This window comes from Monosiga brevicollis, genomic scaffold (assembly GCF_000002865.3).
Source record: "Monosiga brevicollis MX1 MONBRscaffold_12 genomic scaffold, whole genome shotgun sequence".
In the NCBI taxonomy this organism is placed as follows: Eukaryota; class Choanoflagellata; order Craspedida; family Salpingoecidae; genus Monosiga; species Monosiga brevicollis.
In genome coordinates this window covers 1,046,384-1,061,710 of record NW_001865049.1, presented here as the reverse complement: position 1 = coordinate 1,061,710, position 15,327 = coordinate 1,046,384, and the positions used below count along the sequence as shown (strand labels likewise).

The 15,327-nt window shown below is 54.1% G+C and overlaps 1 protein-coding gene across 1 annotated transcript; it reads right to left on the bottom strand.

Moving 5' to 3' along the window:
- Positions 1-643: 643 nt before the first annotated feature.
- On the bottom strand, positions 644-15,033 carry MBCDH17 (uncharacterized protein; the record flags this gene model as incomplete). Its single annotated transcript, XM_001746342.1, has 15 exons — positions 644-3,519; positions 3,694-5,665; positions 6,016-6,057; positions 6,168-6,294; positions 6,407-8,062; positions 8,427-8,482; positions 8,926-9,299; positions 9,348-9,459; positions 9,616-10,547; positions 10,605-10,761; positions 10,990-11,898; positions 12,385-14,306; positions 14,513-14,614; positions 14,807-14,840; positions 14,869-15,033. 15 exons carry the CDS (start codon positions 15,031-15,033, stop codon positions 644-646), a joined length of 11,436 nt encoding a protein of 3,811 aa, XP_001746394.1.
- Between the last annotated feature and the right edge of the window lie 294 nt (positions 15,034-15,327).

Below are 15,327 nucleotides of genomic sequence, written 5' to 3'. Positions count from 1 at the left end.
ATTGTTTGGCAACACGAGCTTGAGAACTCCTCCAAGAGCAGACTCCATGAACCAGAAAAGTCTTCAGCAAAGTTGAAATTCCCCTGGGTGTGCCTGATGACGAGAAAGATTAATTCAAATCATTTTCACTTTGGTTGTGTGTCAAAGGTGAATTTGGGGTGGTCACACGACTTGCCGATAATGCTCGGTCGCACTTTGAGCGTGAAAGTCATTTCTCTTCGAAGTACCTTACCAAATACCAGAGATTTAGAAATAATGTACATGTATTTGCGGCCCTACTTGCGAGCATTTGAATAATGATGAAATTTCATTGATTTTAAACGATTTTTTTTCGAGACGCATGCGGAATCCCTGATCGCCAGAGCAACACATCATACTAAAGCAGTTGCAGCTACGTGTACCAGCAAACGAATTGGCATAAGTTAATTCAGGAATAACGCTGCCGTTTTGAAACCACACCAAACGGTGATGGAACTGCATCACCAACCAAATTTGAAAAACAGCAAAAAAGACGAGTGCAGTTCACAGACTTTCAGTCCTACTATCCAAGACCTCAAAAAAAAACCAAAGATTTACATGTTAACGTTGATGGCATCTTGGTTCACATGTCAATGTACTTCTGTGGCATTATGGCGCCGGCCGCTTATGACGACTCTTCGGTGACTTCAAGATAACCTTCACGGTCGTCTTCTACCTCCTCAAATGGCTCAAAATGGGGAATAGACTGCATAGCACCAACCTCAACACCGTCAGCATACAGAGTATCATCATCGCCCATTAACTCGCGTGCTCCCGCCGCACGAAGAGCGTGGGGGTCAAAATAATTATCTTGGCGCAGAATCGATGTCGTCGCAGTGCCTCGAAGCGTTTCTGTTGAAAAGAGGGCTGCTTGTCTAGCTTGCGGGTCGAAGTACTCTGCCTCGTTCCTGCCATGACTTGGATCAAAGTATTCTGATGCCCCACCAAGGCGTGGATCGAAGTAATCTACCTCGCCGTTCTTGGAATGGGTTGAACCACTTGGATCGAAATAGTGATCTGCTGATTTACGAGGATCAAAGTACTGGCCATTGGATGTACCATAGCCACTCTGCGGCTCAAAGGACGCCTGGGCACTCACAGGTGAAACAGATTCTCCCTGCACATCCGAATATAACGGATTAATCACAGCACGCTGGTCTTGAGCCGAAATCTCCGAGTACATGCCATCAGAGGCTTGCATGCTATGATCAACATATGCAGGATTGACAAAGTTTGTACGCTGTTCGAGTCCTGGGTCTATGGAGCTGTGCTTTCCACTCGGGGTCGTCCGTGCTCCGACACGGCTGCGGCGCCAGTAGTAAACGAGCAACATGAACACTATCAGCAGCATCAGGATAATGACAACGACAATGATCCAAAACGGAAAAGCAGCTTTAGACCGGTCTCCGGTCGGGTCGCGATTCTCCTGTGCTGGGTCTACGGTCGTTGAGGTTTGGTCTTTGTCACCGGTGAGTGTCGACCATTGTCCGAGGATGTCGTCATCAACAGCATCGTCGTTCTCACTATCAGGGCTGTTTGTGCTGTAACCAGTGCTCCCGTGGCCGTTGCCATTTGCTGTGGTTGAGATGGACGTTAAAGCCGCGCCAGGGGTCGTGCTGATCGGAGTGTCGTCTGCACCAGTATTGTTGGCCAACTGCGGGGGATCAGGAACGAGATGCGCGTCGTAGGAGATCAGCTCTGTGCCAGTTGTGCTGTCAACGATATATAGCGTCGAAATCGTTTCCGCGACCTCCCGCCGGCGACGTGTCTCATCATAGTGATTCGTCACGTGTATTACCCAGAAACGACTTGAATCAATATCCACACTTGTTCCATTGAGTCGTCGCAGCACTTGTTGGGCGCGTTGGCGCGCAGGCAAGCGCACTTGCGTGAGGCGATACCCTGGGACTAAAGTTTGAGATGCAAACGTCAACACTCCACTCTCATCGTCAAAAACGCTGTTGACAATACCGGTGGGGTTGGCGAGAGGAGTGATCACGCGCGGGTCGCGGCTATGCAACAAAGCAAATATATTTGAGCCGGTTCGAACCACAAATTCAAACCCATTCGCTACAGCTGCCATATTCAAGAGCTGATAAGAGCTCACGGACTCGATGAGTGCCAGCTCGGGCTTGCCAAGAATGTTATTGTATTGCATCTCAGCCTTGAATGCCGTAAAACGACCTTGCAGCGTGGTCAGCAATTTCCACGTGACGACGCGGCTCGAATGAGGCTCCAAATCGCCAAGGACCACATTTTCCAGTTGTGGTGGAACGACAGGCGCGCCATTGATGGCTGTTTGCTGCAGTTCAAAACCAATCAAGAGCCCTTTTTCGTTCTCAGCGATTTCTGGTTGTCCAGCGGAAATGCGCATGCCATTTGCAGTACCATTTCCATGGTTGTGAAGCACGACTGCTAGCACAGCGGGCAATGCAGCCTCCTTTTCGGGGGTGAAAGGATCATCAGACGTAATGAACTCTTGCAAAAAGTAGTGAATCGTCATGCGTGGGTCGGGTCGCACCGTGATGGTGTCTGGAAACAAGCTCACTGATGTGGAGAGTCCATTCAAAGTGTATGACAGCGTGCCCCCGACCGCATATTCTTCAGGGCTTTGCGTGGGTGCGGCAAGGGCATTGGGAATCATCAACCAGGTTGCCATGCCCACAGACCCACCTGGCAAGGTGCCAGTCTCTAGCGCTCCACTCAATCCACCACTATAGCTGGCATTGCCAATCTCGAATACAGCACGTGAACTGATGCCGGTGATAGCGTGCCGAATGTCAAACTCAACTTGAATGTTTGTTAGCTCTGAAACATCTTCATTGGAGATCTCAAGTTTTGCCTCGAATGCGGAGCGTGTGAGGACAACATCCTGCTCAATCGTCATGGTAACTGAAGCACAGACACCAGATTTTCGAGCAGCCGCCTCTTTGGCCGACTCCCAAACCTGTTGCAGACCTTGGTGGGCCGATAGGATATCCGCGTAGCCCATGAGTTTAGCAGCCGCCGTGTCGTCTTGCATCTGCACAAATCGAGTCTCAATCTCGTCGATGTCAAACAAAGCACCCGGCTCTGCCTCAAAATTCCCAGATATCCACGCAGTGGCGGTGCGATTATAGCGCAACAGCCACGCTTCAAGCTCGCTTGCATTGACGCCAGGTGGGGTGGCGTCGAGCAAATCCACAAGCTCACCAGCTGAAATCAGCGAATCCAGCTCACTGCCCTCAGCCAAGGCTGGCATGAAGTGCTGGGCTTGAAAAGTAGGGCTGTAAGAAAATGCCAAATTTTGCTCTTGTACACCGAAGATGGCTTGCATCAGCAGCACATAGTTGTTTAGCCACGTTGAGGCCAAGAAGAATGTCTCTGCAGCAAGATCCTCGTCGGCATCTCGACGAACGAGCTCGAAGAAGGAAGGCGTCATGTCTCGTCGACGTCGTCCAGTTTGAAGAGCTTGTCCCATACTTGCAGAGCACATGGCTGCTCCGAAACCGGCGCTAGCAGCTAAGTTCGAAAGCAAAGGGACATTATTAACAGAGGTATGAGACTAAGACCAACGGAAAAAAAAAGATATAACCACAACGGCAGAGGAATATTTTATCGAGAACATTTTATTTCAGTCGTCATGCCACAAAAAAGGTGGTGTGCGGAAAACATGCCGGCAAGAAAAAGGCCTACCTGCACCATAAGGACCAGTGCAACCAACCACAACATTGCCAATGCACTGTACAATGCCGATCGCGTCAGTAGTACAGAAAGGAATGTTAGCGACGGCACCAGGACAGCCACCAATTGTGCAATCAATGATTGCTCGCGAAAGTCGCCTCGCAAGGTCAGGCGCATCGTTGCACTGCATGCTCAGCGCAGCGGCGGCGGCGGAACCTGTACATCGATTTCCGATACAGTTACTCAAGATATCACGCAGCTGGCAAGGTGCCCCACAGCCGGCTGACGAAGCAATGGAAACTCCAGCGTAAACGATCGAGCTGGAACTGCCGAGTGTACCATAGTAGGTCTTGCCGGAAGCAATGCCGGAAGAGGAACATGGCCGACCGCCACGAGTCACCTCAATTGCTCGAGCCCGAGTTTCCAAGCCTCGGCAGCGATACTGATACGAAAATCGGCCAGTATAACAAACACTTGCATAGCCCCCACTTGGTGCACTACCAGGACCAGCTCCGTCATCATCATCGGCCGGGATATCATCATCGGCCGGAATATCATCATCGGCAGGGATATCATCATCGGCCGGGACATCATCGTTTATGTCGTCATCGATTGCATCGTCATCGTCAGTGACTTGGTCGTTGCTAGTGGCATCGTCATCGTCAGTGACCTGGTCGTTGCTAGTGGCATCGTCATCGTCAGTGACTTGGTCGTTGCTAGTGGCATCGTCATCGTCAGTGACTTGGTCGTTGCTAGTGGCATCGTCATCGTCAGTGACCTGGTCGTTGCTAGTGGCATCGTCATCGTCAGTGACCTGGTCGTTGCTAGTGGCATCGTCATCGTCAGTGACTTGGTCGTTGCTAGTGGCATCGTCATCGTCAGTGACTTGGTCGTTGCTAGTGGCATCGTCATCGTCAGTGACTTGGTCGTTGCTAGTGGCATCGTCATCGTCAGTGACTTGATCGTTGCTAGTGGCATCGTCATCGTCAGTGACTTGGTCGTTGCTAGTGGCATCGTCATCCCCATTGATATCATCGTCATCAAGAACAACAGCATCATCATCCCCCGGCGTAGCACCATCCACAATAATGGCATATGAGTACACAATTGTAGTCTCTGCTGGTATCACTGCACTTGGTTCACCCAGGGGTACAAATGAGACGAAGGGATTTTCTGGAAGAATCAGCAAAGGATTCTCTGCAGCAATCAAGCCATGATTCGTAATCACAAAGTCCAGTTGTGTCACGTCTCCAAACGAGAGCCGCTCCAAATCAATCGAGCTTGGCTCGATGGTAACGACGGGCATTGGCACTCGAGCTTCAAACACGGCTTCCAAGGTGAATGAGTAGGTTTCCTCAATCTCAGTCGGTGTGACGGTCCAAACATAGCTCACAGCCGAGCGCGCCAAAAAGAGGTGGGTCAAGCCAAGCTCGTCGTTGACTCGAATGAGCATAGAATCAGAGGCATGCCCCAGAGCCTGTGCGCTCACCTCGTACACCCCCTCGGGAACATTGGCAAAAGTTACCATGCCGGAATGATCCGTCGTGGCACGTAAGCTGAAGCTTCGACTTTGTCCAACCAGGCGGACCAGCGCCGCGGACACGTTTGGTGCACCGTCGGCAAAAAATGTGTACTCATCTTCTACCACAACAGCCACGTCGTACGAAGCATTGCTCGAAATTGTAAAGTCCAAACGAATTTGCACAGAGTTCAAAGCAGATGGCATCTCAGACCGCACCACCAAAGTGGCTGACCCACGCTGCAATTCCGCATCAGCTTGCGGGCGCACCGACAGGGAAATATCAACGCTCTCTTGAGGGGCCAAAGGAGCAATCTTGCTCGCTGTCACTGATATTAAGGATTGATCCTCTGGAACGGCAACAACGAGAGCCGGGGTTGCCGCACTTCCAACGTTGGTAATCGTCAATGAGCGGCTTGTTGTTTGGTTGCGAACGGCTGTAATCGAAAAATACGTGGCGGATGTCTGGATACGAGCAGATGGCGGCACAACAGACACGGCTAGGTTGATCGGAAGGAAGGAGTTGTAAACTGGGTCCGTCACACGGACGGCGACCAGGACAACGCCTGAATAATCAAAATTGCTGGTGACTGCGAGACGCAACGTTGTACTACTGCGCGGTGCAATACTCTCCCGATCCGTAAATGCTCGTAGCGAAAGGCCGCTCGGGATTGCCAACCCGTATAGACCAGACAACGCAACAGAAATGTTTGAGATGGTAGTTGAAGACGGGTTTGTGATTCGTGCAAGGAACACTGTGCCGTTGTACCCTGAGATCAACGAAACCTCCACCGATGATGCAGACCCCACCAAACCTGCAAGCTCAAAGCTTCGCTGATCTTCTGGAGCTGTCGCATCTACGTGTGAAACGCCCTGCAAGCATGCAAAGCAAAATTTAGCCAAGTCCTTTTCAATCATGATTTCAGTAGCGACAGCGTTCTTTCTTTACTGCCTCGGACGCACTTACGATTGTGTAGACACCGACGTCTTGAAGGCTCAGGTTGAATGCAAACTGGCCACTTTCCATCGTCTTGACCGTCAGAATCGTGCTCTGCGGTGCAACTCGGCGCCCGGATGCGCCGGCTCGAACAAGCCTTCAGGGTCCCAAGCAAAACAAGACAAGTATGTGAGGAAGCAAAAGAAACAAAGCAAAAAAGAATTTTTTTTTAAGAGTTTGATGCTCAGGTGTGAGCTGCAATGACTAACCAAATTTTGATGCCAAGGTTGCCAACTGTGTCGAGACGGATATCAGGCCGACTTTGATTCACAAAACCTTGAAGCTTAAGAAGGGCGGGTGAGCCGCGAACGCCCGATAAACCAGTAGCATGAATGCTGGTCTTGTAAGAGAAGGGAACATTGACCTTCCACTCTGTCGAACCCGTGGCATAGGTGTTTCGTGCCTCCACGCGAAAAACGTGTGGCACTGGGGCACCAAAAGTCATGGGCCAAATAACAGTTGCCCCATCCATGTATGCCCCCGATGGAGCTTGCATGAGAACCCAATGAATATCACCGTTTCCAGCTTGCAAATCCAATCGCTGGGAATACGCTGCGCCCGGAAGCACCTCACTATTGCTGACTGCCTTGATTTTGGGCTGCACGTATTGCTGTGCGCACTTATCGCCAAAATACTGCAGCTTGCAATAACACTTGCCAAAGACACAATTCGCCCGAGTTGGTGGACAATCCGTTTGAGGGCAATTGCCAACGTAGGTGAAGGGTATGCCCACAGCAGGCCCGATCCACGACATGCCACCATCAAAGGAAACTTTGATCGCAACTGCCGCCGGCTCATGACGAGGCGCCAGGCAGGTGACCGTCGCGTTGTCTTCGATGGTTGCAGCTACTTGAATGTCAGCAAAGGAACAAATAGGATTGGTCCGCGCCTCTGGCATATTGTGAATCGTCAAGGCCACCTTTGTGCTCCCCAAGTCAAGGCCAGTTGAGGGCACAACGCTGAACAGCCAAGGTAAAGGCTCACAGGCACCGCCGTAGTGACGATCAATGCAATCTTCGCACGATGGCCCCGTAAAGACCTCAGAGGTGCAATAACACAGACCCTCCTCTCCGCATTGTCCATGACTAGAACACGCAACACAAGCAGCACAAGTGGAGCCTCCATAGCCCACCGAACAATCAGAGCAATTGGGACCAACGAATCCCTCGGCACACTCTACTGTGATGTAAAGTTGCGCTGTGGTGTTTCGAGAAGGTGAGCCTGAATCCGAAGCTTGCACGGCGAGTGCAAAGGCTGGTTCGTTTGCCTTTCGCAGGACACAGAGCAAGGACAATGCTCCAGTAACGTTGTTTATGCCAAAGCAGCCAGTAGGATCAGTAACGAGGGTGTAGGACATGCCAAAGGCATCGCCAGTGTCTGGATCAATCGCTGCAAGCCACCGAACTGCACCGAGGCGCCCCTCCTGAATGGTCAGATTTTCCACGGAACCCGAGTCAAAGACGGGATCATAGTCATTCACAGCAGCTAAATCACATGGCAAGCAACCACACGAGCCAGAGTAGTAATGCAGAGAGAGCGAGTCCAGGTCCACTTCGTAGCTGTTCTCGCCTCGAACATTCAAATCAAAGCTACACTCATAACGATTGGTTTCGTAGATCTGGAATACAAGGGGGTGCTCAACCCCACCTCGCAAAAACAATTCGTGACTAAATCCGGATGAAGTCGGTATAACTAGCTGTCCGGCGACTCGCAACGTCCCCTCCATATTGCCGGTGGATAACCGAAAGCGGTACCAGCCATCGTTCGGGAGTGAGAGGAATGCCTCGTAGCGAATGGCAAAGTAGTTCACGGGAGCGTTGGCGGAGGGCGCCCCAGTACCAAAATCTTGCCCCAATCTCTCAACGCTGCTTGTACCGATTAACGTGTTGAAGGTACGGTCCTCAAAATAGCGCGCAATGGCACCGCCGATTGGAACAAGCGCAGAAGGCCCACATTGTGGAAGCGACGTGCTGCAGTCGCTCCCAGACCAACCGGGATCACATTCGCAGACACCGACACCATTGCATCGACCGTGAACACAAGCCTCTGCACAAGTTACAATATGGCCAAGCTGCCAGTTTTCGAGGCTCCAGAAGTTGACTGCTTTGCCAGCCATGGTCTGGTTCTCATATGGACCCGAGAGTTGAAGAGACAGGGTTGCAGTGGACGTCGTGTGAGTTGCATTCACTGAAAATGGCACCCAGCCATCTCCAAAATACACGACATTACCGGTAGTCGCATTGAATGACCAGGTACATGACATACTTGACGTAGTGCAGCGCACTCTATACCACCCAACCCCCAAGGAAAGTACGTGACCCTGATACGACAGACCAAAACGGTCTGAATTGACAGAGGGAAACGGACTTCCAGGCCACGAGCCGTGCACAGAATCCGAGATGGTTGACGCAACGGCCACGGACATGGTCACATCATTGAAAAATTGCAGGTGCACCCCTGGCCATAGCCCGCTGCCGCTGTCTTCATAATACTGGCATGCATTACCAAACATGCCGGCGTCACAGTGACATCCAGAGGGTGTGCAAAAGCCGTGAGGCCCGCACGTGCCGTCACCAGGGCAGGCATCGGTTGTGCATGCGACTTGCACGCTCCCGCTCTCCGCACACATGCACATTCCATTGTCACACACACCACGCCCGCTGCACTGTGCATAGGCAGAACCTTTGCTTGGGTCGAAACAGTCATCTGAGTAGCGACATTCATCTACCCGACACTGCAAAGCTGCACATGTGTCACCCGCGTACGGACCGGCACAACTGCAATATCCGTTAAGGCACACGCCTTGAGAGGGTTGCGTACAATCATCAACACAGGTGCAGCTGGCCGTGTCATTGTAGGCAAAAAGCACGGTGCCGGGAACCAGATGTTCCATGAACCCGGGTCCCGTCCAATACAGTTGTGTCGACGCCTCATAGGAGCCGTCTTGAGCATCATATCGAAGCTCGTAGTAGCGACCTTGCACGAGATAGATGCTTTGCGACCAAGACGAGGTCCAGTCAATAAGCTTGATATTACCAACGAAAAGGCGCGCAGACATGCTCCCACATGTGAGGCGAAAGGTGTACCATCCAGATTGGGGGGCTAAGATACGACCGGTCCAGACAACAGTGAAATAATCGGAATTAACACCTGCAAAAGGAGGATTGTAACCGTAGTTCACGTTGATCGTGTCCGCACGAGATGAAGCTGTCTGAGGGCCACTTGATATGGCGTCCTCAAGCACGCCGTTATAATACCGAACCTGAAGGCCAGGGCTCAAAGCACCACGAGGCACGGGTGAAGATAATGCACAAGATAGCTCAGAGGTCTGGCAGCGAGGGCCACCATACCCCACCTCGCATGCACAGGTGCCCGAGGCCACGCAGCAACCACGGCCAGAGCAGCCCCCCGTACACACCGCCTCATGAACCAATGCGTGCGCAGGCACCTGCTCAAACGCCGCCGCGCCAGCCGCTTGCGCTTCTGCAGCACTCGCATACGGCCCCATCCACTCAAAGAAAAAATAGGTGTCGTAGTTCGAGTGCTGCCACTCCAGCTTCAGGCGAACCATCTCGCCCCGGCCAATGAGCACCGCATTCCCACTATCCGTATAGGCACTCTGGTTCAGGTACATGCCACATGCCCCGCGCGTGCACCGCAGCCGCATCCGATACCAGCCCGCCTCCTTGGGTCGCAAAAACCCAACATACGTCACGCTGAACGAATCGGCAGGCACATCCGGGTGCGGTGCATTGTAGCCAATGTCCCGGTACGCTGACGGCTCGGCCACCTCAATGCGACGCTCATCAAACGAGTAGCCATTGTAATACGTCACCAGCAGACCCGGCAAAATAGCTCGATCATCCCCACACACCGTCAGCTCGCATGCCTCGCCCATCCACCCGGCATCACATGCGCACTGGCCGTTGTCCCCGCATGCGCCGTGTCCTGAGCAAGCCTCATCCGTTTCGCAGCCCGTGCGCGTGCATTGACTCTCATCCGCAAACCCGTCATTGCACTCGCACACGCCCGCCACGCACCGGCCCTGGCCATTGCACTCAGCATCGTGGCAGCTGTCGCTGAAGCGGCACTCGTCCGACCGACACTGGAAATACTCGCAGGATGCACCGCTATACTGCCCGCCACACGCACAGCTAGCTCCCACGCATACGCCGCGCGATTCACCACTGCAGCCACTGGCTCCACACCCACACATAAAGCCCTCCTCGTAGTGATACAATGCTGTACTCGGCACAAGATGCTCCATGAATCCAGGCCCCTCCCAGTACACCCACAGGCCGGCCTCATAATTGCCATCGCGCACGTCTACACGGATGTCGTAGCTCCGATCTGCAATCAAATACACAGACTGCGTCCAAGAGCCAGTCCAAGAAAACAATCGCACACCACCCACAAAGGCCTGGACGGCCACTGAGCCCGCCGTCACGCGCAGCCGATGCCACCCCGTCTGCTCCGACACGATCCGCCCGAAAAACACCCCAGTCCAGTAGTCACTGGGAATCCCAGACACGGGCGCACTATACCCCCAATCCAGGCTCAGCCGCTGGACAACACCGCCATCCACATGAGTTGCCGTAGTTTGCAAAGGGTCGGTCAATGACCCAGCATAATAGCGCGCCCGCAGACCCCCAGAGACGAGCGCTCCATCTGGCGCATCAGCGCCACACGTTGCAAGATCAACCTCGCAGCTTGCGCCGCCATACCCCACCTCGCATGCACAGGTGTCCGAGGCCACGCAGCAACCACGGCCAGAGCAGCCCCCCGTACACACCGCCTCATGAACCAATGCATGCGCAGGCACCTGCTCAAACGCCGCCGCGCCAGCCGCTTGCGCCTCTGCAGCACTCGCATACGGCCCCATCCACTCAAAGAAAAAATAGGTGTCGTAGTTTGAGTGCTGCCACTCCAGCTTCAGGCGAACCATCTCGCCCCGGCCAATGAGCACCGCATTCCCACTATCCGTATAGGCACTCTGGTTCAGGTACATGCCACATGCCCCGCGCGTGCACCGCAGCCGCATCCGATACCAGCCCGCCTCCTTGGGTCGCAAAAACCCAACATACGTCACGCTGAACGAATCGGCAGGCACATCCGGGTGCGGTGCATTGTAGCCAATGTCCCGGTACGCTGACGGCTCGGCCACCTCAATGCGACGCTCATCAAACGAGTAGCCATTGTAATACGTCACCAGCAGACCCGGCAAAATAGCTCGATCATCCCCACACACCGTCAGCTCGCATGCCTCGCCCATCCACCCGGCATCACATGCGCACTGGCCGTTGTCCCCGCATGCGCCGTGTCCTGAGCAAGCCTCATCCGTTTCGCAGCCCGTGCGCGTGCATTGACTCTCATCCGCAAACCCGTCATTGCACTCGCACACGCCCGCCACGCACCGGCCCTGGCCATTGCACTCAGCATCGTTGCTCCCGTACGCCGGGTCGTGGCAGCTGTCGCTGAAGCGGCACTCGTCCGACCGACACTGGAAATACTCGCAGGATGCACCGCTATACTGCCCGCCACACGCACAGCTAGCTCCCACGCATACGCCGCGCGATTCACCACTGCAGCCACTGGCTCCACACCCACACATAAAGCCCTCCTCGTAGTGATACAATGCTGTGCGATTGTTTTCTTGGACTGGCTCTTGGACGCAGTCTGTGTATTTGATTGCAGATCGGAGCTACGACATCCGTGTAGACGTGCGCGATGGCAATTATGAGGCCGGCCTGTGGGTGTACTGGGAGGGGCCTGGATTCATGGAGCATCTTGTGCCGAGTACACCACCCACAAAGGCCTGGACGGCCACTGAGCCCGCCGTCACGCGCAGCCGATGCCACCCCGTCTGCTCCGACACGATCCGCCCGAAAAACACCCCAGTCCAGTAGTCACTGGGAATCCCAGACACGGGCGCACTATACCCCCAATCCAGGCTCAGCCGCTGGACAACACCGCCATCCACATGAGTTGCCGTAGTTTGCAAAGGGTCGGTCAATGACCCAGCATAATAGCGCGCCCGCAGACCCCCAGAGACGAGCGCTCCATCTGGCGCATCAGCGCCACACGTTGCAAGATCAACCTCGCAGCTTGCGCCGCCATACCCCACCTCGCATGCACAGGTGTCCGAGGCCACGCAGCAACCACGGCCAGAGCAGCCCCCCGTACACACCGCCTCATGAACCAATGCATGCGCAGGCACCTGCTCAAACGCCGCCGCGCCAGCCGCTTGCGCCTCTGCAGCACTCGCATACGGCCCCATCCACTCAAAGAAAAAATAGGTGTCGTAGTTCGAGTGCTGCCACTCCAGCTTCAGGCGAACCATCTCGCCCCGGCCAATGAGCACCGCATTCCCACTATCCGTATAGGCACTCTGGTTCAGGTACATGCCACATGCCCCGCGCGTGCACCGCAGCCGCATCCGATACCAGCCCGCCTCCTTGGGTCGCAAAAACCCAACATACGTCACGCTGAACGAATCGGCAGGCACATCCGGGTGCGGTGCATTGTAGCCAATGTCCCGGTACGCTGACGGCTCGGCCACCTCAATGCGACGCTCATCAAACGAGTAGCCATTGTAATACGTCACCAGCAGACCCGGCAAAATAGCTCGATCATCCCCACACACCGTCAGCTCGCATGCCTCGCCCATCCACCCGGCATCACATGCGCACTGGCCGTTGTCCCCGCATGCGCCGTGTCCTGAGCAAGCCTCATCCGTTTCGCAGCCCGTGCGCGTGCATTGACTCTCATCCGCAAACCCGTCATTGCACTCGCACACGCCCGCCACGCACCGGCCCTGGCCATTGCACTCAGCATCGTTGCTCCCGTACGCCGGGTCGTGGCAGCTGTCGCTGAAGCGGCACTCGTCCGACCGACACTGGAAATACTCGCAGGATGCACCTTCGTAAATACTGTCGCAATGGCAGAGACCGTTGAGATTCAAGCCACGGTCGTTGCATGTGGACTCGCGTTGGCACCAGCTGCCGGCAGTTGGTGTAAAGAGCTCTGTGACGGGAATGTTTTGCAATGCTTGTCCTGGCGGTGTCCATTGCAGGGCAAAAGACGCAGCATACACGTTATGTTTGTAATCCACACGCAGGTCATATCTCCGGTCCATCACAAGGTAAACCCATCTTGAGGTTGAGCCAGTCGTGGGCAGGATGAGTGAGTGTGGCCCGAGAAGCAGGCTTGCGGAACCTTGCGCCACGCCTGTGCTGAATGAGTACCATCCAGTCGTGTTGATGCGCAGCTGGCCGTAAAAGGTTGCCGACCAGTAATCAGTTGGGATGCCACTGGCAGGCGAGCCGTAACCAGGTGAAAGAGTTAAACTTCGCTGCAGCAACTGGACAATGGCAGGTTGGCCAGAACCAAATGTATAGTCATTGTAAAGGGCGATATTGACGCCGCCCGGTACATAGGGTAGCACTGGATACTCAGCGCCGCACGTTGCGGTGGATATTAGGACTGAGCAGTCAGGCCCTGTCATGCCTTCGGGGCAGTAGCAGCGCTCGTTCTCTTCGCAGCAGCCTTGTCCGGAGCAACCATCAGGACAAATGATTTCTCTTTCAAGGTTCTCGGCCGGTATAATGACGAATGAGGCCGCAGAGTCGGCCGTGGCCAGGCCATCCGACCAATCCAAATACCAATATGTCTCATAGCTGCCATGCTGGAATTCTGCTTTGAGACGAAGGGCCTGACCAGCGGTCACAAAAAACGCGGTATTTGCTGTTGTCTCGGTTTTGTTGATAAACAACCGGCAGGCGCCGTTTCGGAAACGGCATTGGAACTTGACGTAACCGTCGCGGTGAGCGCGAACCTGGCCGGTTGCGACAATTGAGAAACTATCACTGGGCAGGGGGGAAGGTGCGCCGTAGCCCCAATTAAAATTAATGTTTGGCCAGCTCACTGAGCCGCCTCCCATGGATTTGAAGTTGTAGTCGTTGTAAAGGTCCACACTGAGGCCTGGTCGCGTGGTGGCCAAATTGTTGCAGAGCTCAAAGGAGCACATGGGTCCAACGAAGCCCGCGTCGCAGACGCATTCTGTGGTCACGTTGTTGCAGTAGCCATGCACACAAGAGTTGGGCGAGCACTCTAGGAAGCCAAAAGCCAAAGTATGCCGAGGTAATGAGATTCACATGTCAAACAGCGAGACATCCTTGGCTGGCCGGCCCAAACGATGCGTGGGCGTGTGGTTGATGGACACGAATCAGCGACGGCATGGCAAGAAGGGGGGGCCAAGGGTGGGCTTTCATTGGTTTGCAAATAAATTTGAGGCGACGCGAGAGGAAGTGACCTACCAAAAGCCTTGATGTGTGTTGCAAGTGCGAGGACTAGAACAAAAATTAGGGCGGCCTGGCGGCAGCTGAACAACTGGATCGCCATTTCTTGGATGCTAAGACCTGTTAGTATGAGAATGACAGATGATCGATGAATGAGTGTTGTCCAGGGTCAAATCAGTGCAATCGTTGTAGCGTGAGGTCTGGGAAACCAGGATTTGAGGGGCCTAAACAGCAATGGCGGCTCACCCGAGCAAGAACGAAAGAGGCTTCCCTCCCCCCCTCACAGAGGAGGGATTTTCGTGCTGCGCACACCAGACACGTCTTGTCGCTCAAAGTGTTGTATCACCTATAGTCCAACGGGTTCGTTATGAGACCGTCCGCGTGAGGCAGGCGAGGATCGTTGGAATGGCAGCGGTGGCCTTCTGCATGGCCTTCTGTGACGTCTCCAGTTTCATCCACCACTTGATCACTTGCTCGCTCCCATCCCCAGCTGTGTGTATCTTGAGCGTCACTTCATCTCCATGACCGGGCTTCTTCATCGCCTCCCACCCGATCCCACTCTCCCAAGCTGACTGCAACTTGACCCTCATCCCCGTTCAGGCCCGACTGCCGTTTACACCACACTCACCACGATCAACGATCCCCGAGCAATCGCAGCAACAGCAAAAAAAAAAAAAAAAAAAAAAAAAATGGGAAAAAAAATCTCAAGTCTGCTTGATCGCAGGTGTGGGACGCGCAAGGTCACAGCAACGTGAGTGAGCCATAAGTGTGTGGAAGACAAAAGATGTGCATTGCTGCCACTCTGTATGGGTATTACGCGACTATATCACCTT